We start from the raw sequence: 27,102 nt of genomic DNA on the forward strand, positions 1-27,102 counted from the left end.
TTCATGCAAGTTCCTGCATCTGTACTCTAGAGTTCAGAGTAGGGAAGGAACCTTGACAGATACCTATTACGCCCCACCCCTTGTCCTGATTTTTCACACCTGCTATCTGGTCACCCTAATTTTATATAACCCTCGTTCAGAGCAGAACTACACTAACTACAGAATTTGTTTCCAGTAGCCACACTAAATGTACTTGCATAGAGATATAAGGAGACAAAGTGTGTGTATGCATGCACACACGTGCACGTGTTTAGAAATAAAAAAATCCTCCATTACTTACAAATGGTGAAATGATTCCATTCTCACATGCTCTTTTGTTAGTGAGATCAGATCTCTGCCCCTTTGTACAGATTTTGGTCCCATTGACAGAGGGAATATGTAGTTTGCACACAGTTGCAACAGAATAAAAAAAACATTTGCACCATTTCTTTCAAGAGAGCACCTCCTGGACCACAGCAGCAGCTTAGCAATGGGAAGTTGTCTGGTAACCAGTTCTGGCTTGTGTAAGAAATGTCATCCAACATTACATTAAATATTCAGACTAAGAATATACTAATGTTTATGGAAAAAATAGAAAATCTTTTCCCTGGCATAAATAAATACTTTTTCCTTAGCATAATTTTACCAGTGCATTAAATATTTATTCTTTACATAAATATAGTCAATAACTATCAAGAATTTAAACTGTATGTTTAAAGGAATATAGACCCAGTTTCTGATCCAAATCTGATCTGTGTAAAAGCCACAGTAACCAGACTGACTTTTAGAGTTATTCTGGTTTCACATTGACATAAATGACATAATGGTAAACAAATAGGCCAGAATAAGTTAGGGAAGAATCAATTACATTCCTCTCAAGAGTTTAAGAAAAGAGAGTGAAGGAACATGTCCTCAATTCTGTTGGTGTAGGCTACTTGGTGACATCAAAATGTTCAGTCTGAGATTTTATTTTCATCTCAGATAGCTATTGGCCGACATGGAAGTTTTCGTTGCTATATATTTATTGCTTTCAACACTATGCCAGAATCATGTGCCCTATTTCTTTCATCCTTCAATTCAATGAATATATAATCAAAAATTTATCTGTAAAATACAACACCTGAACTAGAGCAGTGTTACCTTTTAATAAAATTCAGGCTTTCAAGACTAAATCCCTTCGATGGGGCAACACCAACAAAAACAAGAGTCAATGGTTTTAGCTAAACTAAACTAAAGAGAGCCAAATTTATTTAAAAAATAAAAATGAAAGATCTGGAGGGTGAACCTGTGCCAGGAATGAGAATAGACGGGAACTTATGCCGAGAAAATAAAGCACTCCCACCCTCAACCAAATGAAGGGCAAGAACAAAGTAATGTCTTCTAGAAGCTTGTGGGAATAACCAGACCTACCATAGCTTAATACTCAGAAACAAAATGTCATTTAAAACAGAAACTCCCTTGCCTCCAGCTCTATGAAAGCCCCTTTAAAATGCTGTTCCCAACAAGTTCCCATACTGGAACTGGTCCATCTTTTTGGGTGGGTCTGAACAGTTTCTCTTGTTGCAGCAAAATCTTTGATGTGAACAAGAGCACTGTCCACTCAGTCACATGAGATTCTCTTGTCAGTTTTTAAAATGATCAGCTCAATGTTTGGGATGTGAATTAACAACCAGACTATTATATTTATGCTCTGCTCTCCATCTAATGATGTATCCAGAATCAGAAAGTAATAGACTGAAAAGCCTGGTGGTGCAAAACATTTTTTTAAGTTAGTCTTGTAAGCAGCCTCACCTCCCTCTTACTGAAAATGACAGAATAAAATAAACCCTGTATAACAATTCACTAGTGACGAAGACTCAAATTCTGATTGTACACCCAAAGAAGTTCTACTGAACAATCAAGAAAAAATAAAAATTTGGCAGGGAAAGATTTTTTCATTTCAAACTCTCAGTTGAATGGTTTCAGAAGATCGTATTCCTCTATATATTGACAATGTTAATGTATAGCATTTATTATACCTTAATGAGCGTTATCCCAACAGCTTTCTTTGGTACCCGTCCTGTGATCTCATCGCAGATCTTATGAATAAACTGGTGAGGAATGACAAAGACCAACAAGTCTGCATCTTGCACAGCTTCGTTAAGATTTGGAACGGCAACCTGTACAATTATGGGAGAAAAAGGGAGTTGAAACAAAAGAATTTAAAAGAAATTAATTCTATTAAAAAGTTCTCTAAAAATAATCTAGAAGAGCTTTCTGAGAATGATCATTTCTATCATGCTATATCAATAAGAGGAAAAAAAACCATGCACGTTACAATTCCTAAAAATGCAAAAGCATCAAATGCTTTCAAGCCAGCCAAAGACCTATTGGGCCAAATTTTGAAAGGGGCCTTTCCCCACCTTCTAATATTGTGGACACAATCAACTGTACCTGAAAATGACAGAATTTAAACAGCTAATTACCAAATTTGCAAGAGCAAATGATGTTTGCATCTACAAATCAGAGTTCAGACAGCTAACTAACTAACATTCACAACCTAATTGATTGAAATGCAAAATTAGAGCCTGTTTTTGATTTGCCAAACCAGCAGCTAGGGAAGAGACAAACAGTCTAATACACTACTCCACTCAGAAGAATGAGGCCTGGTCTACATCTAAAACTTAGGTCGACCTAGCTACATTGCTCGGGGCTGTGAAAAATTCACACTTAGAGATGTAGTTAAGCCAACCTAAGCACACTGTAGACCTAGCTACCACCTCTCGAGGGGGTATATTTACTACAGTGATGGAAAAAACCCTTCCCTGTTGCTGTAGCAAGTGCCTACATTACATTGCTACAGCACTGCAGCACCACAGCTGTGCCACCGTAGAGCTTGTAACAGAGACATGTCCTGTTTAAATAAACAAAACAAAACTTTCACCAGGCCCTCTTACATCTGTTTCCTGATGTTCTATGTTTGATTCTTAAAAGGTTTTGTTTTTCAAGAAGATGACCAGCTTCCAAGCCACTTGCCAGATTTCACTCTTTTCCAACAAGTGATGAGGACGTTAAAGTAGTCCTCATGTTTAACCACATTTGAAATAACAGAGGCACCAAAAATGAGTTCTGGGGCTGCACAGTGGCCTCTGCAAACACTAGTTATGGAGGTAATAAACATGAGCAACCTAGATAGCACCAAAGTTTCCTTGGCCTATGACAAAAGGGAAATAATAAAATGCCTAGGGAGGTTGTGTAATCTCCATCACTGGAGATTTTTAAGAGCAGGTTAGACAAACACCTGTCAGGGATGGTCTAGAAAATACTTAGTCCTGCCGTGAGTGCAGGGGACTGAACTAGATGACCTCTCCAGATCCCTTCCAGTTCTAGGAGTCTATGATTTACTTCAAATTAGGAGACTGGTGCAGTGTTTAGGTTTCAATGGCACCAACAGAACCGTAATCTAGCTACGGGCTGTTTTTAACCCATAGGTTTTTCTACTAAATTGTCAGTTGCTGCTCTCTCCTCCTACTTCTAGCTCTTTCTGGGCCAGATTCACGATTGCCCACCACACTGTGTTGTCATCGTGGCATCTCTCTCCTAGCTATTGCAGGCAAAGTTCTGGCGTGGAAGCTTGCAACTCTCCTTCTGCCCCTGTCAGAAGAAATTTTTACCGGAGTCACAGAGTGGCTTCCATCCATGTTGTGGAACTGTGGATATGATCTTCACAGCATGGCAGCTGCAGGAAAAGTGTCAGGAGCAAAACCAACCACTGTACATGGCTTTTATTGATTTAACTACAGCCTTTGATTCAGTGAATCGCCATGCCCTCTGGACTGTACTCACTTAAGATTGGATGTCCTGATAAATACATCAATGTCCTAAAATTGCTTCAGGATAACATAAAAGCGACGGTTCTGAGCAGCACTGGCTCCCAGAGCAAACCTTTCTAAGTACAAACAGGAGTAAAACAAGGCTGTATCATCGCTCCAACCACGTTTGCAGTTTTTATTGCCGTCATTCTTTACCTAGTTGCTGGGAAGCTTACAGCTGGCATTGAAATCACTTGCAGAATGGACGGAAAGCTGTTCAGACTTAGCAGGCTGAAAGCCAAGAGTAAGATCTCCACATCATCTATTGTGGAACTTCAGTATGCTGATGACAACGCAATCTTTGCCCACTCTGAGAAAGATCTTCAAACTATCCTGAATGGGTTTGCCGATGCTTACGCATGTCTTGGTCTCACTCTTAATATCAAGAAGAGTGAAGTGCTCTCCAAATGAGGTATCACATGCCCCAGCTACCAAAAATCAGTGGAGTGGCACTGGAGAATGTCGATCACTTCTTCTACCTTGGAAGTCATCTTTTATCCCAGGCAGATATTGATGCAGAATTTCAACATCGCCTGAGCTGTGCCAGTGTAGCTTTCTCTCATTTACGGCACAGGGTTTTTGAAGGTCACGACATTTGAACAGACACCAAGCTTCTTGTTTATCAAGCAGTTATTCTCCCAACACTATTGTACAGGTCTGAAACTTGGACAACCTATAGACACCACTTGAAAAAGTGCTTGAGAGGCACCATCAACGCTGCCTTCGTAAGATTCTGAAGATCAAATGGGAAGACAGGTGCACCAATATTAGTGTCCTGGAAGAGGCAAAGACCTCCAGTATCGAGGCAATGATCATCCGTCAGCAATTCCACTGGACTGGTCACATTGTCCGGATGCCAGACCACTGCCTCCCAAAACAGGTCCTGTTCTCTCAGCTGAAAGAAGGGTACCGTAACCTGGGTGGATAACGGAAGCGATATAAAGGTCTTACTGAAGGACAACCTAAAAAAGTGTAATATTGACATTGACACTTGGGAGACACTTGCCCAGGATTGCTTAAAATGGAGTGAAGTCCTGCATGATGGTCTCCTGCATTTTGAACTTGTTCGTCAACAAGCTGAAGAGGACAAGAGGTGCAGAAAGAAGGAGAGACTGACTTCCAGTCATGGTCAACAGCCTCCTGCTGAGCCTGAAAACATCTGCCTGCATTGCAATAGAACTTGTGGTTCAAGGATTGGCCTTATTAGCCACCTGAGGATCCATAACTCCCATGGAAGATGATCATACTTGGTAACGAGTGATCGCCCATCATCATCATCATCATCATGATGTTATTTATACCAGTGCAAACTGAGTGAAAAATGCCACCATTTAGCTTTGGCAGCACTTGACACTGGCATAAATGACTACTAAAGTGAACAGCTTTTATATAATTCAATGCAGCTTTCAGTAGTGAACTTCCAGAGGGTCTGAAATCCCACCTTTCTTCCAAACTTGCCAAAATTGAGGCCAAATCTTTATGCTAGTTATGGGCAAAGGCATTAAATCTATTATTTTCACATGTTTGCATATATACACAATATAGCATATGGTGCCATAAAGTCACCGAAGGGGCAAATCTATTACAAGATTATGTTAGTGATCAACTACCTTAGAGAGCTCAGCTGTTCGGAACCCTTGATTGTGCCCACATCATTAACAAAATAGTTGGAGTTTGACAAAAAGTGAATGAGACAAACTCCTACCTCACTTTTGAGTATAAACAATTTTTATATATATATATATATATATATATATATATATATATATATATATACACACACACATACATACACACACACACACACACTATAGATACATCTATATCTACATATATAGGCCAAGTTTAGCTTCCAAGTCTTACCACATTTTCTGGCAGCTTGTATCCAGGGAGATATTTTACATTTTCATGTTCATTATTTATGATATCTGTCAGTTTTCTCCCATTAATATTTTCCTCAAAGACCCACATTTTCACTGTGGAAGCAAACTTTTGCATATTTTTTACATTATTGCCTATTATTTTGGCAACAGCAGAGCCCCTGTAGGAAAGAAAACAGAAAAAGAAGATATTCTAAAACGATAGTAATGTTCTGGGAAAAAAGTGCACTTCACACACACACCTACCATCCTACCCACCTCCAAAATACCCAGGCAATTGGTCCAATTACTATCTAAAAAATTTGAACTAGTAAAAGGGGTGGGGGGGGAAGGAATCAACTAATCATTCATATATTTTGCTTTTGCTCAAACAAATACAGTCAGAAAAGAGCTCAGTAGACTGAAAAGTTTACTCATACCCCTCTAATTGCTCCTTCTGCTCATCAGACATCCAGGGGGAGTTCAATAATTTCATATGGACAAATTCAAAAGGATTATATTTTTCAATGGAGTGGTAAGAAGCTACACACAACTTCTACATAGCTCAAAAAATCAATTTAAAGAAAGAAATGATGGGTCAGCAAGTTTTGTAAAATCATCTTCCCTGTGGTGAGAAGATTTCTTTTGGCAGGGGGCACTAACCCATCAATTTCTGAAGAACATCAACTTTTGTTTAAGACCAGAAGTGAAGGTTACAGCATCTACAGTGTGACATTCTTCCAAATGTGATCTGATGCAGTGCCATCTTCCTGAGTTTGCAGACAAACACTTTCATTGCTGCTCATAGATCTCTTTTCCTCCCAAACAGCAGCAGATTAAAATTAACAAGATTCTAGAGTCAAATCTCAGATCTCTGTCCTGAACTAATTTACTTTGATTGATGGAGTTAGAAAAGGGAGTGAAAATTAGCTTTTAAGACTTAGGAATTAAAACAGAGGGGGACTTTGATCTAATGGCCAGAACATAGGAGTGGTAGATGAGTTCAGGGTTCTTTGCCTAGTTGTGTCACCAACAGTCTGTGTTACTGTAGGCAATTTACCTCACCAATCTGTCGTTTCAGTTTTCCTGTCTCTGCAATGGAAATAATATTTAATATATCACAAGGTGTGTTGTGTGTAAAGTGTTTTGAGATTCTTGGATGGAAGGGGGTATAAAACACGAAGGTTTTCTTTTTAGTACTGTTTTAAATAAAGACTGTTAAGTTTCTCTCTTCCATCTTAATCTCCACTAAGTATTTTGCAAACATTGTTGATAGAGAAATACAGTGTTAATTCCAGCTCAGCCTAAATGTGCATATGTTTTTTGTTTTGTTTGTTTATTGTACTGTACCATACACTGACTAGCCTAAAGTCTTTCCATTAGGGCTGTCAAGCGATTAAAAAAATTAATCGCGATTAATCTCGCGATTAAAAAAATTAAACACAATTGCATGATTAATCATACTTTTAAACAATAGAATACCATTTATTTAAATTTTTTTGGATATTTTCTACATTTTCAAATATATTGATTAAATTACAACACAGAATACAAAGTGTACAGTGCTCACTTTATATTTTTCTTTACAAATATTTACACTGTAAAAAAAATAGTATTTTTCAAGTCACCTAACACAAGTATTGTAGTGCAACATCTTGATCATGAAAGTTTAACTTACAAATGTAGAATTATGTACAAAAAAAAACTGCACTCAAAAATAAAACCATGTAAAACTTTAGAGCCTACACATTCACTCAGTCCTCCTTCTTGTTCAGTCAATCGCTCAAACAAGTTTGTTTACATTTGCAGGAGATAACGCTGCCCACTTCTTGTTTACAATGTCACCTGAAAGTAAGAACAGACATTTGGATGGCACTCTTGTAGCCAGCATCACAAGATATTTATGTGCCAGATGCACTAAAGATTCATATATTCCTTCATGCTTCAACCACCATTCCAGAGGACATGCATCCATGCCAATGACAGCTTCTGCTCGATAACGATCCAGGGCAGTGAGGACCAACAAACGTTCATTTTCATTATCTGAGTCAGATGCCACCAGCAGAAGGTTGATTTTCTTTTTTGGTGGTTCAGGCTCTGAAGTTTCCGCTTCAGAGTGTTGTTCTTTTAACTCTTCTGAAAGCATGCTCCACACCTCATCCCTCTCAGATTTTGGAAGGCACTTCAGATTCTTAAACCTTGGGTCAAATGCTGTAGCTATCTTTAGAAATCCCACATTGGTACCTTCTTTGTGTTCTTTCAAATCTGCAGTGAAAGTGTTCTTAAAACAAACAACCTGTGCTGGGTCGTCATCCAAGACTGCTATAACATGAAATATATGGCAAAATGCAGGTAAAACAGAGCAGGAGACATGCAATTCTCCCCCAAGGAGTTCAGTCACAAACTTAGTTAGTTTTTTTTTTTTTTCCTTCCTCCCAATAAGCAGCATCAGCATGGAAGCATGTCTTCTGGAATGGCGGCCAAAGCATGAAGGGGTATACGAATGTTTAGCATATCTGGCACGTAAATACCTTGCAATGCCTGCTGCAGAAGTGCCATGCAAATGCCTGTTCTCACTTACTGATGACATTGTAAATAAGAAGAGGACAGCATTATCTCCTGCAAATGTAAACAAACTTGTTTTTCTGAGCAACTGGCTGAACAAGAAGTAATATAAAGTGAGCACTGTACACTTTGTATTCTGTGTTGTAACTGAAATCAATATATTTGAAAATGTAGAAAAACATCCAAATATATTTAACAAATTTCAATTGGTATTCTATTGTTTAACAGTGCAATTAAAAGTGTGATTAATCACAATTTTTTTTAATTGTGATTAATTTTTCTTAGTTAATTGCATGAGTTAACTATGATTAATCGACAGCCCTACTTTGCATACGTGCAGTGTGTACTGCTCACACCACACCACAAGTTTCATTATTGTTTAAAGTTAGATGGTTTGGACTTTCTCTTTTCCTTCTTAAACTGTAATAAGAATAAGCTGGTCATTCATTTTCTGTGATCAGGAAGACCTGAAATGTGGCTTCTCTGCTTCCTATTTCATTGTAATGTGACAAGAACTGAACTAGAAGTAAGTTGGGCAAAGTCACAAGAATGACACCAGGAATCTAAATGCCATAAATAGAGTGAGATAGCAACTCCCCACCCCTGTTTTAACCAACACACAAATCAGCACACTCAGACTTCCTACAATTGATAACATGGAATCTGAAGTCCATTCCTCATCTTGGGTTGACCTAGAGAGCATTCATGACATTACCAAGCAAAATAACTGGTATGCTTACTGATTTGTTTCTAGTTAGATTCTTCTGGCAGCATTGGTCAAGCTGTAATATTTTGTGCCTATAGTAGTTCAATTGCACAGGAAAACCCAGTACATGCTTCTCAATCACAACAGGAACACCTTCCAAGTGAAAGCTAACAGCACTCAGATCATTAAATAAGGTAACTCAATTTCAAAGGGCAATATTCTTCCTTGGTGCAAGTGCAAAGTTCTGGCCAGGAACAAAGACCTGTTTAATGCAGGGCTCTGGGATTCTTTGCTGTGGGAGGGTCCTAGAGTTCAGGCTGCAGCTAAAGTCAGAACATCTACACCGCAGTTAAACAGCCCCCGAGTCCAAGCCCCATAACCCAAGTCAGCTGGCACAGGCCAGCTGTGGGTTTTTAATTGGAGTGCTGTGTAGACATACCCAAAGAGGGCAATTGGGGACTATCAAGGTAACTCACCAGGATGCAGTGCTGACTTTTTTTAAGTGACATTGCAGTAGAAGGAAAGTGTGGAAACTGTCAGAAAGAAGAAGGTTACAGGTGGTTCAGTTTGTTAATCATTACAGAGTCCATCTAAAGAGCCCTATGTTACAGGCAATTTGACACATGTGGCGAAATCCACGAGAGGTGCTGCAGTATGAGATTTTTTGGGAGCACTTCTTTCTCCTATGCAAAGTTACTAAAATTCTTGAATGTTGTATTTTGTGCAGGGTGGATAAAAAGATTTTTTTATTTAAATTGGATTTTTTTGATAAAATGCTTTTTGCGGAAAAACTCTCTAAAGATAGTTTTAATTAAGATGCATTATAGCTCAAAGATCTCTCATCATGGAATAGGGATTATAAATTCTAATTCTATAGTATGAGACAATATACTCATGTAATTTTAAGAAAAGTTTTGTAAATAAGTTCCAATAGTTCATGGATTAGGGACCCAATTTTATGGGGTTCCAAGGGCTTCTGTACAGGTTATTTAGATTAATCTTTCTATCTGCCCAGTGTGACCCAGTGCTCAGTCTAGAAGATACCATCAGAGATGCTTAGTTTTGCAGTTCTCAAACTGTGAATTTGTGTCTCCAGAGATAACATGCTTGTCAATAGCAAAAATGTTTTTAAATATATAGATGTGAGAAATAACAGACCTCAACCCTATTGTCCCTCTGCATATTTGTGTACACAGAGTCAATCCCTTACCTCTCTCTAAAAGTATAAAGTTTCAAATAGTTCAATGAATAGAAGATTGTTGGAATAGATCTGGACAAGGAGAAGAAGTCTGGAGATAAATGTGAGAAGGGAGGGACAGGCAGTAGAAACAAAAGTGAAACTGTTTGAGCAGCATATTCAAGAAGCCTTGAGGTCTTTCTGGATGTGGTCTTCATTGATTTGAGATCTACCATACCATTGTCTCACTGTAAAAGAGACCCAATTTGGGAATATTTTAATGACATTCCTCTACCTGTGCTTAAGAAAGGCATGTGTGCAACATGCAAACAGTGCAACAAAGAAATGCAAGGCCTGGTTGCCCAAATGAAACAACATAATGAGAAGTGTTCCTTCTCAGGAGAAATGATGATGAAAGGAACATGTCTGAACCTGCAGGATCTTCAGGTTGGTGAACTTTTTTATTTCACACTTCTTTCTTAAGGACTGCCTCTCTTCCTTCTGGACTATTCTTGAATTCTCACATTTGAACAAAAAAAAAAAAAAATTGTTGCTCACTAAGACCAGGATACAGTCCACCCAAGAGTGCAGATGTCGCCGGCAAATTGCCGGATAAAGTGTATGAAAGAGAAATTGAGCAGTGTGCAAAAGGTCTAGAGGGTAAAATTGTTAATCTGAGTCTTGATGGGTAGAGCAAAGTCCACAATGATACTGTTGTATGTGCTTGTGTGACAACAGAAGAAGGGAATGTCTTCCTTACAGAAACAATTGATACATCAGGAAATGCACATACAGCAGAATACTTACAAGAAGTAGCAGTAAAAGCTATAACAAATTGTGAAAAAAAAAATTCAAATGTCTAGTACGCAGTTTGGTCACAGACAATGCTGCAAATGGATCCAAAATGAGAAGAAATTATTTAGAAGAGAGTCCCAAGCTAATAGCATACAGCTGCAGTGCTCATTTGATGCACCTCCTAGCTAAAGACTTCAGTGTTCCCAAAATACAGGCTAATGATGTTGAAATTGCAAATACTTCCATAACAACCACTTTGCAGCAGCTGCTCTGAAAAAAACTGGGAGGAACCAAGCTAACTCTCCCACAAGACGTGCAATGGAACTCAGTAGTGGACTATTTTGAGCACTATATCAAGAACTGGCCGAATCTGATGACAGTTTTTGAACAAAATCGTGAAAAAATAGATGCCACTGTCACAGCCAAACATTGGGCTTAAGAGAAATGTTGAACACGTGCAGGAAACCCTGAAGCCTATTGCTGTAGCCTTGAACAAAATGCAGGGAAATAGCTGTTTTATTGCTGATGCTGCAGAAATCTGGAAAGAACTGAGTGAGCTCTTAAAAAGAGAAATATGCAATGACAGACTTAAATTACAAGCATTATAAAACGAATGGAACAAGCACTATCTGCAGCTCATTTTCTTGCAAATATTCTCAATACTCGGTACCAGGGTCAAACTTTAACTGCTGAAGAAGAGGAGCTGGCTATGACATGGACATCCAGGAATCATCCCTCCATAATGCCAACTATAATAAACTTCAGAGCTAAGGGTGAACCATTCAAGAAATATATGTTTGCTGATGATGTTTTAAAGAAAGTCACACCAGTGACCTGCTGGAAGTCACTTAATCACTTCAATAGTCTCTGAATCCAAGCGCTTATCTCACTTTTAACAGCAGTAGCTTCTTCTGCAGGTATAGAAGGAATATTTTCTTCCTTTGGCCTAATTTGTTCCAAATTGAGAAATCTTCGGGACCTGAAAAAGCAGGCAAGCTTGTTTTTCTTTTCCAGATTATGAACAAACAGGAAACGAAGGGGAAGACAACTGAGTTAGCTGCAGAAGCCAATATTTTAAGTTTCTCATGTTGACTTGGCTGACAGTCAATTTAATTGTTTTTTTAATAGTTAAATGAAATATTTTAAACAATTTTAACAAAAACAAACATGATTTTAAAAAACAATGTTTAACTAAATTCAAAAATTCATATGCTTGTTTTGTTGAAATATTATATGTTTGCTGTTGAAGAAAAAAAATCCAGAATGCATAATATTGTTGTTTTAGTTAAATAAAACAATTAAAATGTGTGTCTGGTGATGTTCTCCTCCTAATACAGCATGGCAAGAAAATCCTCCTAATATTAATGATTAACCCGTTGAATTGGAGATAGGTCACCTCCCAATTACTTCAGAAATATCTGCTTTAATTACGTTTGGGAAATGAAATAACCAAACAATCATTCATTTTCTGATATAGCTGTAAAACTAATCTGAAAAGTTTTCAAAATAAATCGCTTGAAAAATGTATAGCGTCAACCTTCTAAAAATGAAACCTACATCTATCTCTGAGTTGTGAAGTATATTTATTAAAGTTATAATGCAACAAGAATGCACGTTTATGTAGAAATCCATGATTAAATGGAGTCTTCCTGACTAGTGATTTAAATCACGATTTAAATCAAATCCACCCTGATTTTGTGTCATCATGCATGTCAAGTTTGCACAATCAAATGAATTAAGCTCCATTCCTGCAAACAGTCTTGAATTCAACAGAGTACTCACATGCATAAAAAAAACTGCTTCTTGTATCACTGGTATTCCTTTAATCTAGACTTTTTAAAAAATATATATATATATATATAAAAACAGAACAAGATCCAAGACATGAAAGATCCTGACTAAGACCCTGATCCAGCAAACACCTACACCTATGAGTATTTCCACTGAGTTCATTGTTCATAAGCATTTGCAGAATCAGGGTACTAGGCCCCAGTTCATGGCAGCACTTAAATACATACTTAATTTTAAGCATGTGATTAAGTGCTGCACTGAACTGAGATGCTTTCCTGAATCAGGGTCTTAGTCAAGATCTCTCAGTTCTTGATTCTTGTGGGGGGAAAAATAATCTGGATTATAGAAATACTCGTGATGAAATAAGTGGTTAGAACATAGTTGCTTATCAAAACATTTCCTAGATTAAAATATTTTTCTTTCTTCTATCTCTTCATAGACAACTTACTTTCCCTTTAAGTGATGTGTGGCAAACTGTTATCCCAATAAATTTGGCCCAAAAGATAATGACAATTCCTACCACCGAAAGCACAATCTCTTCTTCTCACAATTTAGCAGATATGATTATTTTGCCCTCCAAATATCTGTGAGCATATACATGGGCCTGGAGACACATGGAACGAGCAGGCAGACGCCACTCTACTGCCAGTGGTGGGCGGGGCCCCAGGCCATTGTAAATCGCCCCGGGGATGCACAGTGGGGGAGCGCCCAGGGTCTGCAGCCAGGGCCAAGGGAGAGACCTGGCCCCAAAATTGCTGGAGTCCTACGGACCACGTTGTGGAGGTTCTCAGGCTGCAGATGACCTGGAGGCTGGGAGTTTGAGACCCCTAATGTAGGGAATTGAAGTCCATCTGACCTCAACTCCCCTTTCTTGATATTAAGAGATTACTGATACACTATACTGTCCAGTGTCCTGTAATTCATTTGGAAAGATGCATTGGCAAACAATTTGTATGAAAGACACTATATAAAATAAAATTATATTTCATCATTTTGGGGGCTGAGTTCTTCAAAGCTAAAATCTTTCAGGCAACATAATCAGCTGAAAATGAGCAGAATCTTTAAACTCTTTGCCAGCTGATATCAGAGCTGATAGAAGTGGGCACACAACAGATGCCAGGTTAAAAACAGCCTATTGTAACTTCTGTATTGAAAAGTTTAACTTACATGGGGGACAAATCAGTGTGCCAGATTCTCTAATTTGTTACACCATTGACTTTCAGGGGAGCATCTGATGAGGAACTAGAGTAATGGAGTGCGGGATCAGGAGCAGTGTAGCCAAAGTTTGCTCTTCCTGTATGGTTGGGGCAACACTGCCACATTCTTCCTCTTCAAAGTTAACAGAAGTAAAATACATCCTAATTAAACTTAAACACACATATCCTAAACCAAACTGACTCTACAAAAACAAACACCGCATCCTGGATTTTCCACAAATTGACAACCGGATTTGGAAAGATTCCCAGAAGCAATACACGAAGTAGGTTTAACTGAAACTAGAGATGAGCAGAACACCTTTGGCCAGATTTTGCAAAAATGAAACCTAATGCGTGGTTCTGATCCCCTAAAGTTCTGCCGGGATTTGGGGGGGTGGGGAGGGCAGAATATTAGGACAAGTGGTGCTGGTGTCTCCCTCACTAAACTACCTGTTATTTATCCAGCACAGCAAGTGCCTTACAGACACGTCAGAGACATTGAGTCTGATTCTCCCCTGGCTTGCACCTTGCTGCAGACATTTACACCCCCTTTCAGAACGGTACCACTTCAAACCCACTCTAGTCCGGTACCAGTGCTTCCCTGCGTGCAAGCCAGAGACCATCAGGCCCGGTGGCCTTGCCACAGAGCTTCCTGAGGCGGGGAAACCCTCCACCCCTACAGGGGGAAGGCTGTACGCCCAGGCGTAAAATCCATCCCCACAGGGCAGGCTTGCCGCCCCCGCCCCCGCCAGAGAGCGCAGAGCGGCTCCGGCCGACGCCCTCTCCACGCGTTGGCGAAGGTTTCTCTGCCCCCACAAGAGGCACGGCCGGGGAGGAGGCGGCGAGGGGCACGGCCGTAGGCGCCACAAGCGAGGGCGCGCTGCGCTGCGGGCAGCCGCACTCACCAGTTCCCCGAGCCCACGATGCAGACCCTCAGCGGCGCCGAGACCAGAGCCATGGCGGGCGCCGCCCCGCGAGCCTCGCCGCCGGGTCTCCGCAGGCTGGGGCGGCAGCGGCGAGCGCCTCCCGGCCATGCACCGGAGAGAAAGCCCGGCGCACGCCGCCCGTCCTTCGGGGCTCACACGCTGCCGCTCCCGCGGCTTGCTGGGAGCTGTAGTCCATGCCCCGGCGCGGCTGCAAAGCGGAGTACACTGGCTTCCGAGGGCGCGCTCTGCTTGCGAGCCGGGCGATGGAGGGCGGGGCCGGCAGGATCCAGGATGGTCTCATATACATCCTTTCCCAGAGCAGGGCCATGTTCATTCTTGGAGCTGCGGGGGTCAAGAGCATCCTTCCCCGCAAAAAACCAGGCAACCAATCACGGTCTCATGTCAGCTGTTGGCCAAGGAGAGCTGGATGGGGGGGGGACTCCCTTTTTCAACCAGGGTGATAGGCTGCCCTAAGATCAGGGCTGGTTTGGTCATTATGTAGAAACAGGCGTTTTGCCCTCTTTTCAAAGTATTAATATAGTTGGATACTAAGATGAGAGAGGACTAAGGGAGATGTGATAGAGGTCTATAAAATCATGAATGGTGTGGACAAAGTGAATACAGAAATATTATTTACCTTTTCCCAGAATACAAAAAATAGGAGTCATCCAATTAAATTAGTTGGTAGCAGGTTTAATACAAATAAGAGGAAGTACTTTTTCACACAGCGCACAAATAACTGGGTTCAAAAAAGCATTAGGTAAGTTCATGGAGGATAGGTCCATCAATGGCTATTAGCCAAGATAGTCGGGAATGTAACCCCATGCTTCCAACCCCAGGAATGTAAACCTCTTGACAGTCAGAAGCTGGGAGGGGAAGACAAGGGTGTATCACTCCAACTGCCCAGTTCTGTACACTCCACCTAAAGTTCGGACACTGGACACTGTTGGAGACATGATACTGGGCTGAATTGACTGTTGGTCTGACTCAATTTAGCAGTTCTGATTTTTATTTTACATTCATATCGTCTTTTTATTTTACATTCATATCGTGCCTTTCATCTCAAAGAATCCCCAGATTCATTACAACATATGGTGCAAGGGCCATCCATTATAGATCCAGATGCAGTACTGGGGCCTATAACTACAACACCAATGAAATGCAGCCATCTCTGGGGCAAGGGGTGGCAAATGTTTATCAAAAAACATTCAACACAACAGTGAAGAAAAAACAGATTAGCCAAGGCCACCTGAGGAAGCCCCTGCTCTTACAGAAAGTGCTATAAGATCTTTTATGTTCAAGAACAGCAGATAATTTTTAGGTCTCATCTGAAAGAAACATAGAATGCTTGGTACCCACTTCATTTCTGTAGCTCAGAAAGCAGAAGGGCTGGGATTTGAACCTGTAATTCCAGGAGGTCTATGCTTGAAAAGCACAAGAGTAATATATAGTTTTGTATGCTGTGCTTAATGTAAATCATATAGAGGGAGAGAGTAATAAACAAAACGACCATTACATAGCCTTCTGTCTGAAGGATATGAAACCAAATATTTGCTATGTTTAAGTGGTTCAGTGCTCCATTTTTGTTTTGTTTTGTTTTCTGAAGTTGTTCATCCACATTTTTCCCCTAGGTCCTTCCTCTCATTTCACTCATGCTGATGAAAAAGACCTCATGGAATAAATGTCGCAGTATTGGGAAGGACAGAGACAATTTCCATGAAAGCTGATAGAGAGCCTTAAGAACACTCATTAAGTTCCAAGTTAGCTCCTGTGCACAATCCGTGCTTATCTAGCTCAATTTGTGTTAGCTATTCTATATCTAAGATGCTTTGACATCTCAGTGCTTATGAGAAGCTGTCTCTTTGTCAAATCCCCTAATCAAGGATCCAGGGAAAGAAACCAGATCTCAGATTTGAATGAATAGAACCCTGCACCACCAAAAAAATGTGACAATACAAAAAACGTAGGAGGATTAACTATAACAGAGGACTGTTTCATTTAGACATTTATGTCTGTGTTGGCAAAGCAAATAATTAAAGACCAATAAGTAACTATTTGGAAAACTAAGGTTAAGTGAAAGTCACATTTTTCATTGAAAACAATACTACACATAACTATCAATAAACACTATCATGAATACAGCATAAAATTTTCCTCATAATTTTGTTCTTTTGGTGTTCTCTTTCCAAAGTGTGTGTGTTCAGTGCAAGATCTTAATCTCTTTTTATGTTTAAATGCCTAATTATGTCACTGGAAGCTATTAAAGTGTTGAAACACCCAAACATGTAGTTTAAATTCTCCAGCTGATTTTTTAAACATTCCTCCTTAACACAGGCCATTGTGCGACAGTGGAAAATGCCAGAGGTGTGTGTCTTCTTTAAGAAGAATCTCTATAGCTCAGCTATGTGTGCAGATTAGGTAGAAGAGAAGAGGGTTATACGATGGCCTCTGGGGGATGAAGATGATTACTTAACATTTTTATAAGCCATCACAGACTTGTGCTAGGCACCTTATGGACAGATATGAAGAGAAAGTCCCTGTCTGAAGAGTTTGCACACCAAACAAAAAGAGAGAGGAAGGGATGAGTTAACTGAACACAGGAGTAAGCATCGGTCTGGTTAGTTTCACAATTTTTGTCTGATTTTTGTTTTTAATAGTTCCATTCCTGCAAGAGGTCAGGAAGCTCTTGGAGAGCAGGGACACAGTAAGGCTAGCAAGGGCCAAGAGCTGCAAACAGTTTTGAGACCGTGTCTACACTAGAGGGCTTACAGCGGCACAGCTGTACCAATGCAGCTGTGCCACTGAAAGATATTCTGCGTAGCTGTTCTCTGCTGAGGGGAGAGAGCTCTCATGTTGACATAATTAAACCACCCCCAAAGAACAGCAGTAGCTATGTCGGTGGGAGAGCACTTTCTGCTGACATAGCGCTGTCCACATTGACACTTGTCAGTGTAACTTATATCTCTCAGAGGTGTGTTTTTGTCACACTCCTGAGCGACATAAATTATACCGACAAAAGTGCTAGTGTAGACATAGAGCCTGACACTTTCTCCCAGCCCAGGCTCACCAACTCCCTCCCTCAACCACCCATTGCCTCCACCTCTCTCACATAATCTACTGTCCCACCTACAGATGCTCCGTGTTCCTACATTCTCTCATTCTATAATCCCTTCACTCATTTATGTATTCAAATGCTTTCTCTATATTCACCTCTTCATCCCCACTCTTGTCCCAATCCCCCTCTCTCCCTTTGGATGACTATCCATTCTGTGTTTTAAGAGATTACTAGAATTTAGTGCCTAATGTTCCATAACTCACACCCATTAAGGAGCTATTGAGAAGAAATTTATTGTCATTCACTGTGATACAAATCAGAATTCTGTACCATGAATGAACATTGTGAGGTGGTGTCTTCTAAAAAATAAGCGTCTCCTCTTGAGCATCCTCTCAGCAGCACCATACAGGTATAGGACAAGACAAGCAGGTGTCTAGCAATGCATACCCTGTCCTGATCCTGGAATCCATGTGGCAACTTGGCCTCCCTTTGATCCAAGTTTCAAGGTTTCCTGTGCCTCCTCCCAGCCCAGATCTGTCCACCTCTAGCTAGAGAGGTCTTTTAAAGAGGAAATGTTAGAAGTGTAATTGAGCTTAAAGAAGAGTAGGCATTATTTACTTAGACCATGTCTACACACTGGAGCCTATACCAAAATAGCTAGACACAACCTACACCTGCTGAAGTGAAGAAACAAACTGACAGAGCCAGAAGAGTATCCAGAAGTCACCTACTACAGGACAGGCCCAACAAAGAAAGTAACAGAATGCCACTAGTCGTCACTTTCAGCCCCCAACTAAAACCTCTCCAGTGCATCATCAAGGATCTACAACCTATCCCGAAGGATGACCCATCACTCTCACAGATCTTGGGAGACAGGCCAGTCCTTGCTTACAGAGAGCCCCACAACCTGAGGCAAATACTCACCAGCAACCACACAACAAAAACACTAACCCAGGAACCTATCTTTGCAACAAAGCCCGTTGCCAACTCTGTCCACATATCTATTCAAGGGACACCATCATAGGACCTAATCACATCAGCCACACTATCAGAGGCTCGTTCACCTGCACATCTACCAATATGATATATGCCATCATGTGCCAGCAATGCCCCTCTGCCATGTACACTGGCCAAACCGGACAGTCTCTACGCAAAAGAATAAATCAAACGTCAAGAATTTTAACATTCAAAAACCAGTCGGAGAACACTTCAACCTTCCTGGACACTCAATTACAGACCAAAAAGTCGCAATTATTCAACAAAAAAACTTCAAAAACAGACTTCAATGAGAAACAACAGAACTGGAATTAATCTGCAAACTGGACTCCATCAAATTAGGCTTGAATAAAGACTGGGAGTGGATGAGTCATTACATTAACTAAAAACTATTTCCCTATGCTAATTTTCCCCCTACTGTTACTCACACCTTCTTGTCACTTGTTGAAATGGGCCATCCTGATCATCATTACAAAAGTTTTTTTTCCCCTGCTGATAATAGCCCACCTTAATTGATCGGTCTGTTAAGAGTTGGTATGGCAACCCCCATTTTTTCATGTTCTCTGTATATCTATACATCTTCCTACTGTATTTTCCACTGCATGCATCTGATGAAGTGGGCTTTAGCCCATGAAAGCTTATGCTCAAATAAATTTGTTAGTCTCTAAGGTGCCACAAGTACTCCTTGTTCTTTTTGTTGACAGAAGCATTCTTCCTTGTTGTGTCTACTCTAGCATAGCTAGATCAGTGGAGGGTGGAATTTTCATGTCTTTGAGCAATGAAGCTATGTTGACCCAAATTTTAAGTCTAGATGGTCTAGATAATACTTAATCCTGCCATGAGTGCAGGGGACTGGACTAAATGACCTCTCGAGGTCCCTTGCAGTCCTATGATTCTATGAAGTCTAGACCAGGCCTTAGTATCTGTAGCCATTTTTCTGCAGAACAAAAAGACTACATGCAATTCTGGCTAAAGATTTTAATCAAACCAGACGTGGATCCTGAGATAGCCTTTCCTCTAGGATGCTGACTACATTAAGTTTCCTACTGAAGATATTAATGAAACTAGACTTGGAACCTTCCTGAGATAAACTGTAATGTACTAGCTAGTGTGTATGTGTATCACTGCTCTAGCTGGATAGAACGAATGCCAATCCCAGGTATGTGTCATTAACCCAAATATTATTACAGTTAGGGAGATTCTCCTTTAATTCAAGTGATAGTACCCTGTGCTTCAGGGATAGAAGAAACCTAACTTTCAATCTTCATTTATTAATATGAAATCATGAATGGACAAAAAATATATTACCTCAGGCACCTTGTCACTTTAATATCCTGGGACCAACACTGTAGAAATTAAATTGAATCAGGTACACCAATGCATGTATTTGGAATGCAAAGTGCAGGGATCAGAGACTATCTGCTGGTTTAGTTTAAGAAAAATAAATTAATTTAATCATGCATGCGCTGGTGTACAGTTAATACAGCATGTCCAAGAAGAATAAGAAATAGTGGGAGAAAGGGCTCTCTGCTTTAAGATGGAAATGTATAGTTGGAATATGTGGCCTTTTCAGCTCAGCTAAGCTGCAGCTCGGGATGGTTTGCTGAAACACAGCTTTAAGCATTGAAGTCACACGTGTATAAAGTAGGGTTGTCAATTAATCACCATTAACTCATGATTAACATAAAAAAATCATGATTAAAAATTAATCATGATTAATCACACAGTTAAACAATGGGATACCAATTAAAATTTATTATTTTGGATGCTTTTCTACATTTTCAAATATATCAATTTCAGTTACAACACAGAATACAAAATGAACAGTGCTCACTTTATATTCTTTTTTATTACAAATATTTGCACTGTAAAAACAAAATAAATAGTATTTTTCAATTCACCTCATACAAGTAGTGTAGTGCAATTTCTTTATCATGAAAGTGCAACTTACAAATGTAGGGATTTTTTTTGTTATATAACTGCACACAAAAATAGAACATAGGCGTCAAGTTTCTGATCTGTTGGAGGGTGCTCCCACCCAGTTCTGCACAGACCCTGCCCCACTCTACCCTTTCCCCCAATGCCCCACCCCCACCCTGCTTCTTCCCACCCCCACCCAGTTCCGCCTCCTCCCCCGAGCGTGCTGCGCCCTCACTCCTCCCCCCCCCAGCGCCTCCTGACGCTGGGAAATAGCTGATTTTCGGCAGGCGGTAGGCGCTGGGAGGGAGAGGGAAACGCTGATTGGTGGGGCCCACCAGCAGGCAAGAGGCACTGTGGGGAGGGAGAGGCACTGATAGGAGGGCTGGCGGTGGGTGCTAAGCATGCACCATTTTTTCCCCTGTGGGTGCTCTAGCCCCGGAGCACCCACAGAGTCGGCGCCTATGCAAAAGAATGTAAAACTTTAAAGCCTACAAGTCCATGAAGTGCTACTTCTTGCTCAGGCAATCGCTAAGAAAAATAAGTTTGTTTACATTTACGGGAGATAATTCTGCCCACTTCTTAATTACAATGTCACCTGAAAGTGGGAACAGGCGTTTGCATGGCACTGTTGTAGTTGGTGTCGCAAGGTATTTACGTGCCAGATGTGCTAAAGATTCATATGCCCCTTCATGCTTTGGCCATCATTCCAAAGGATATGCTTCCATGCTGATGACGCTCATTAAAACATGATGTGTTAATTAAGTTTGTGACTGAACTCCTTGGGGAAGAACTGTATGTCTCCTGCTCCTGCACTGTTTTACCTGCATGCTGCCATATATTTCATGTTACAGCAGTCTCAGATGATGACCCAGCACATGTTGTTGTTTGTTTTAAGAACATTTTCACTGCAAAATTTGACAAAATGCAAAGAAGATACCAATGTGAAATTTCTAAAGATAGCTACAGCACTCGACCCAAGTTTTAAGAATCTGAAGTGCCTTCCAAAATCAGAGAGGCATGAAGCATGCTTTCAGAAATCTTAAAGAGCAACACTGATGTGGAAACTACAGCACCCGAACCACCAAAAAAGAAAATCAACCTTCTGCTGGTGGCATCTGACTCAGATGCTGAAAATGAACATGCATCGGTCTGCACTGCTTTGGATCATTATCGAGCAGAACCCGTCATCAGCATGGACACATGTCTTCTGGAATGGTGGTTGAAGCATCAAGGGACATATGAATTATCTTCTGCAAATGTAAACGAACTTGTTTGTCTGAGTGATTGGCTGAACAAGAAGTAGGACTGACTGGACTTGTAGGCTAAAGTTTTACATTGTTTTATTTTTGAATGCAAGGTTTTTTTGTACATAATTCTACATTTGTAAGTTCAACTTTCATGATAAAGTGATTGCACTACAGTACTTGTATTGGGTGGATTGAAAAATACTATTTCTTTTGTTTTTTACAATGCAAATATTTATAATAAAAATAAAGTGAGCACTGTATACTTTGTATTCTGTGTTGTAATTGAAATCAATGTATTTGAAAATGTAGAAAACATCCAAAAATATTTAAATAAATGGTATTCTATTAACAACGGTGTGATTATTTTTTTTAATCACCCAATTAATCGCAATTAATTTTGAATCGCTTGACAGCCCTAGTATAAAGTTCATTTTCTGCACAGTGAAAATACAACTTTGTGATTGAAACACTGACCCACATTCTTCTCATAGTTATATGGATCATGCAACCATCTTGAACCCACATAGCCAAGAGCAGGATTAGACCTAATGATACCTTTTCTAAATTGCTGATCTTTGTACTAAGATATAGATCCTGCTAACTTATCATTTGAGCAGTCCCAGGGACTATTCACATGAGCAGAGTTGTGCAGGATCATGGGATAAGGCCTTAAAAAGTTGTAAACAACAGAAGAATCATTTAACAACCCCCTGTGACTCTGCACCACAAATTCTTCATAGAAATATTGTTGTGATATGTATATGGCATAATTAAGATATGTTTTATACAAGATGGGTCATGTGAGGTGTCAAGGCTCCTTCCCCACTCTGAACTCTAGGGTACAGATGTGGGGACCTTCATGAAAACCCCCCTAAGCTTATTTTTACCAGCTTAGGTTAAAACTTCCCCAAGGTACAAACTATTTAACTTTTGTCCCTGGACTTTATTGCTACCATCACCAAGCGTCGAACAAATACAACAGGGGAAGAGCCCACTTGGAAACTTCTTTCCCCCCCAAAATCCCCCCAAGCCCTACACCCCCTTTCCTGGGGAAGGCTTGCTAAAAATCCTCACCAATTTGCATAGGTGAACACAGACCCAAACCCTTGGATCTTAAGGACAATGAAAAAGCAATCAGGCTCTTAAAAGAAGGATTTTAATTAAAGAAAAAGTAAAAGAATCACCTCTGTAAAATCAGGATGGTAAATGCCTTACAGGGTAATCAGATTCAAAACATAGAAAAGGAGTACTTGTGGCACCTTAGAGACTAACCAATTTATTTGAGCATAAGCTTTCGTGAGCTACAGCTCACTTCATCGGATGCATACTGTGGAAACTGCAGAAGACATTATATACACAGAGACCATGAAACAATACCTCCTCCCACCCCACTCTCCTGCTGGTAATAGCTTATCTAAAGTGATCACTCTCCTTACAATGTGTATGATAATCAAGTTGGGCCATTTCCAGCACAAATGGACTGGCAAGGACTGGCCTGTCTCCCAAGATTTGTGAGAGTGTTGGGTCATCCTTCAGGATAGGTTGTAGATCCTTAATAATGTGTTGGGAGACAGGCCAGTCCTTGCCTACAGACAGCCTCCCAACCTGAAGCAAATACTCACCAAACACCACATACCACACAACAGAACCACTAACCCAGGAACCTATCCTTGCAACAAAGCCCGTTGCCAACTCTGCCCACATATCTATTCAGGGGACACCATCACAGGGCCTAATAACATCAGCCACACTATCAGAGGCTCATTCACCTGCACATCCACCAATGTGATATATGCCATCATGTGCCAGCAATGCCCCTCTGCCATGTACATTGGTCAAACTGGACAGTCTCTACGTAAAAGAATAAATGGACACAAATCAGATGTCAAGAATTATAACATTCATAAACCAGTCGGAGAACACTTCAATCTCTCTGGTCACGCAATTACAGACATGAAGGTCGCTATCTTAAAACAAAGAAACTTCAAATCCAGACTCCAGCGAGAAACTGCTGAATTGGAATTCATTTGCAAATTGGATACTATTAATTTAGGTTTAAATAGAGACTGGGAGTGGCTAAGTCATTATGCAAGGTAGCCTATTTCCCCTTGTTTTTTCCTACCCCCCAGACGTTCTGGTTAAACTTGGATTTATGCTGGAAATGGCCCACCTTGATTATCATACACATTGTAAGGAGAGTGATCACTTTGGATGGGCTATTACCAGCAGGAGAGTGAGTTTGTGTGTGGGGGAGGGGTGGGGGGCGGCAGAGGGTGAGAAAACCTGGATTTGTGCTGGAAATGGCCCAACTTGATTATCATACACATTGTAAGGAGAGTGATCACTTTAGATAAGCTATTACCAGCAGGAGAGTGGGGTGGAAGGAGGTATTGTTTCATGGTCTCTGTGTATATAATATCTTCTGCAGTTTCCACAGCATACATCCGATGAAGTGAGCTGTAGCTCACGAAAGCTTATGCTCAAATAAATTGGTTAGTCTCTAAGGTGCCCCAAGTACTCCTTTTCTTTTTGCGAATACAGACTAACACGGCTGTTACTCTGAAACCTGTCAAAACATAGAGAATCCCTCTAGGCTAAACCTTAAGTTACAAAAAGACACAAAAGCAGGAATATACATTCCATTCAGCACAACTTATTTTATCAGCCATTTAAACAAAACAGAATCTAACGTATATCTAACTACATTACTTACTGACTTTTTACAGGAGTTCTGACCTGCATTCCTGCTCTGGTCCCAGCAAAAGCAACACAGACAGAGAGAACCCTTTGTTTCCCCCTCTCCAGCTTTGAAAGTATCTTGTCTCCTTATTGGTCATTTTGGTCAGGTGCCAGGGAGGTTGTCTTAGCTTCTTAACCCTTTACAGGTGAAAGGGTTTTTCCTCTGGCCAGGAGGGATTTAAAGGTGTTTACCCTTCCCTTTATATTTATGACATGAGATGTCATTGGAAAGATTATGATCTACTGAATGTGTTTATCCAAGAGGTATGCATGTATCATTTCTGTATCTGATGTTAGGAATACTGACTATGTAACAATTATGATTGTGTATGTATTTGGGGGAACGCCCACCAGACAGTAGGCAATCAGCCTCAATGTGCCATTAGGAAGAACAATAAGACTTGGAAGATACTAATCTCTCGCCTTCCTGAGAAGCTCCGGGGATGCTGATTTGACACTACAGGGTCACGTGATCGTGTCACCTGGTACTAGACCCCCATCTTGGGCTCTCAGTGTTTTTCCATTAACAGGAGGGGTGGGAAACAAAAGATTCCAGCCTTATTTAAAGCTGGGAAGTAAGTTACTCAAGACTCTTTTCTAATGCCTCCCTATCCAAGAAGGAAGATTGCTAAAAACACCTGGGCGGAAAGCTAGGGACTGAGATGGGGGTCTAGTCTGTAAGAAGAAATAACAGGAACTCTAAACTACAGAAACTCTGCAACCTGCCTAAAACAAAATTTGGGGTGAGCAATTATATTTTGTACCCTGTTTCTTGAGTGTATTAAGCTTAGTTTGTGTGTTTTGTTTTATTTGTTCAGTAATCTGCTTTGTTATGTTTGCTATTCCTTATAATCACTTAAAATTTACCTTTTGTAGTTAATAAACTTCTTTCTTGTTTATTTCAAAACTCAGTTTGTACAATTCATATCTCGGGGTGGAGGGTAGGGAGCAAAAACCTGCTCATATCTCTCTCCACAATAAGAGAGAGGGTGAATTTTTATGAGCTTGCACTCTGCAGATCTTTCTACATTATTTTGGGCTTATACCCCAAAGGAGGTGTGCATGTGAGTGCTGGTCATTCTCCTAGCTAAGTCCTCCCACACAAAGCTGATTTCAGTCTGTGTCTGCAGCTAGGTGTGGCCTTACCTGCATGTGTGCGCAGGAGACCGCTTGAGAGCCCAGCACAGCAAAACGAGAGCAAGGAAACCCGGGCTGGTGGAAAGGGTGGGCTCTGTGAGACCCCAGCACATCAGGTAGCGCCCCAGGAGTGGGTGGATTAACCCATCACACACACCCCCCCACACAAGGTAGGTGTGTACAAAAGTGCAAATGATTAAAAATTACAAGACTGCTCGGAACTTCAAGAGGAAACCTTTCCAGGGCCCCTTAAAACAAAGGCAAACAACTTCTGTTATTCTGTGGGACTATGTTAAAAAATCAGATAAGATAAAAGAACTGTTTAGCTACAGTACATTAAACAATATGATTTTATATATTGTAAATGACAAGCAAAATTAATATTGCCAATACAATTTCAAGGTTACTAAATGTTAATGTAAAATTAAAAAAAAAAAAGTAACTACAGCACCAACACCCACTAAATAAATTACATAGCATGTAGATTCAGATAGGATATGTTTGGGGTTTTTTTCATAAATGCAACACCAACTGATGATGGGAGATATTTAAAAGGTTTGGAGTTCAGGTCCAGATAAGCACTCAGATGCTTAAATAATTATCTGAAGTTTATCTGTACTATCAAGATCTTGTGAGATCTTTTTTACAAAGCCCAGTTTCTTCTCTCCCCAAACTAGAGGCTCTTGCTCCACACTGCATACTGTATTTAATCTTGGGGATGAGATGGAGGGATAGCAAGACCCAGGCCTTCTCAGGCTTGTGTCTTTTTGGGGAGTGGATTGGACATGTGGCCTGTTCCCTCCATCTGATCTTCTGTAGTGGGATCTGGTCCAACTTCCTCCTGGGAATAGCCCATTCTGATCTTACCTTTTAACAATTTAAGAGGCATTCCAAGGCTATGCTCCTGAAAACATCGAGAGATTGTGAAATCCGAAAGCATGCAAGCTCTAGCTCTTCGTGCATTGAGAATTGGTAATCTTGCTAAACTCTATACAGTATGTATGATCTAACAGTAAAATCAGCATTCAGAATTTTTGTTATCAGCATTTCAATAAAGAATGGAATGCTCTGGAAGAGGCTTTGTATCTGCCATGGCTAGTTTTTGGCTCAGAAGGAAAAGACTTTGTTTATCTCAGGGGTTCTCAAACTGGATGTCAGGACTC

The 27,102-nt window shown here is 40.4% G+C and overlaps 1 protein-coding gene across 3 annotated transcripts in view; it reads right to left on the reverse strand.

The window, feature by feature from the left end:
* Positions 1 to 27,102, reverse strand: part of GPD1L (glycerol-3-phosphate dehydrogenase 1 like) — an 84,727-nt gene that overhangs the window by 25,176 nt on the left and 32,449 nt on the right. The window contains exons 1-4 of one of the 3 annotated variants that reach the window (XM_073333367.2): positions 14,825 to 14,909; positions 13,891 to 14,052; positions 5,694 to 5,871; positions 1,998 to 2,138 (exon numbers count right to left, since the gene is read on the reverse strand). In XM_073333367.2, the coding sequence (XP_073189468.1) occupies positions 1,998 to 2,138; positions 5,694 to 5,871; positions 13,891 to 13,892 (321 nt within the window). In that variant the 5' untranslated portion in view covers positions 13,893 to 14,052; positions 14,825 to 14,909. Of the gene's footprint in view, positions 1 to 1,997; positions 2,139 to 5,693; positions 5,872 to 13,890; positions 14,053 to 14,824; positions 14,980 to 27,102 lie in introns of those variants that run through there. The other 2 variants (XM_073333366.2, XM_073333365.2) reach the window with 2 other exon arrangements.

This window comes from Lepidochelys kempii, chromosome 2, assembly GCF_965140285.1.
Source record: "Lepidochelys kempii isolate rLepKem1 chromosome 2, rLepKem1.hap1, whole genome shotgun sequence".
Taxonomy (NCBI): Eukaryota; Metazoa; Chordata; order Testudines; family Cheloniidae; genus Lepidochelys; species Lepidochelys kempii.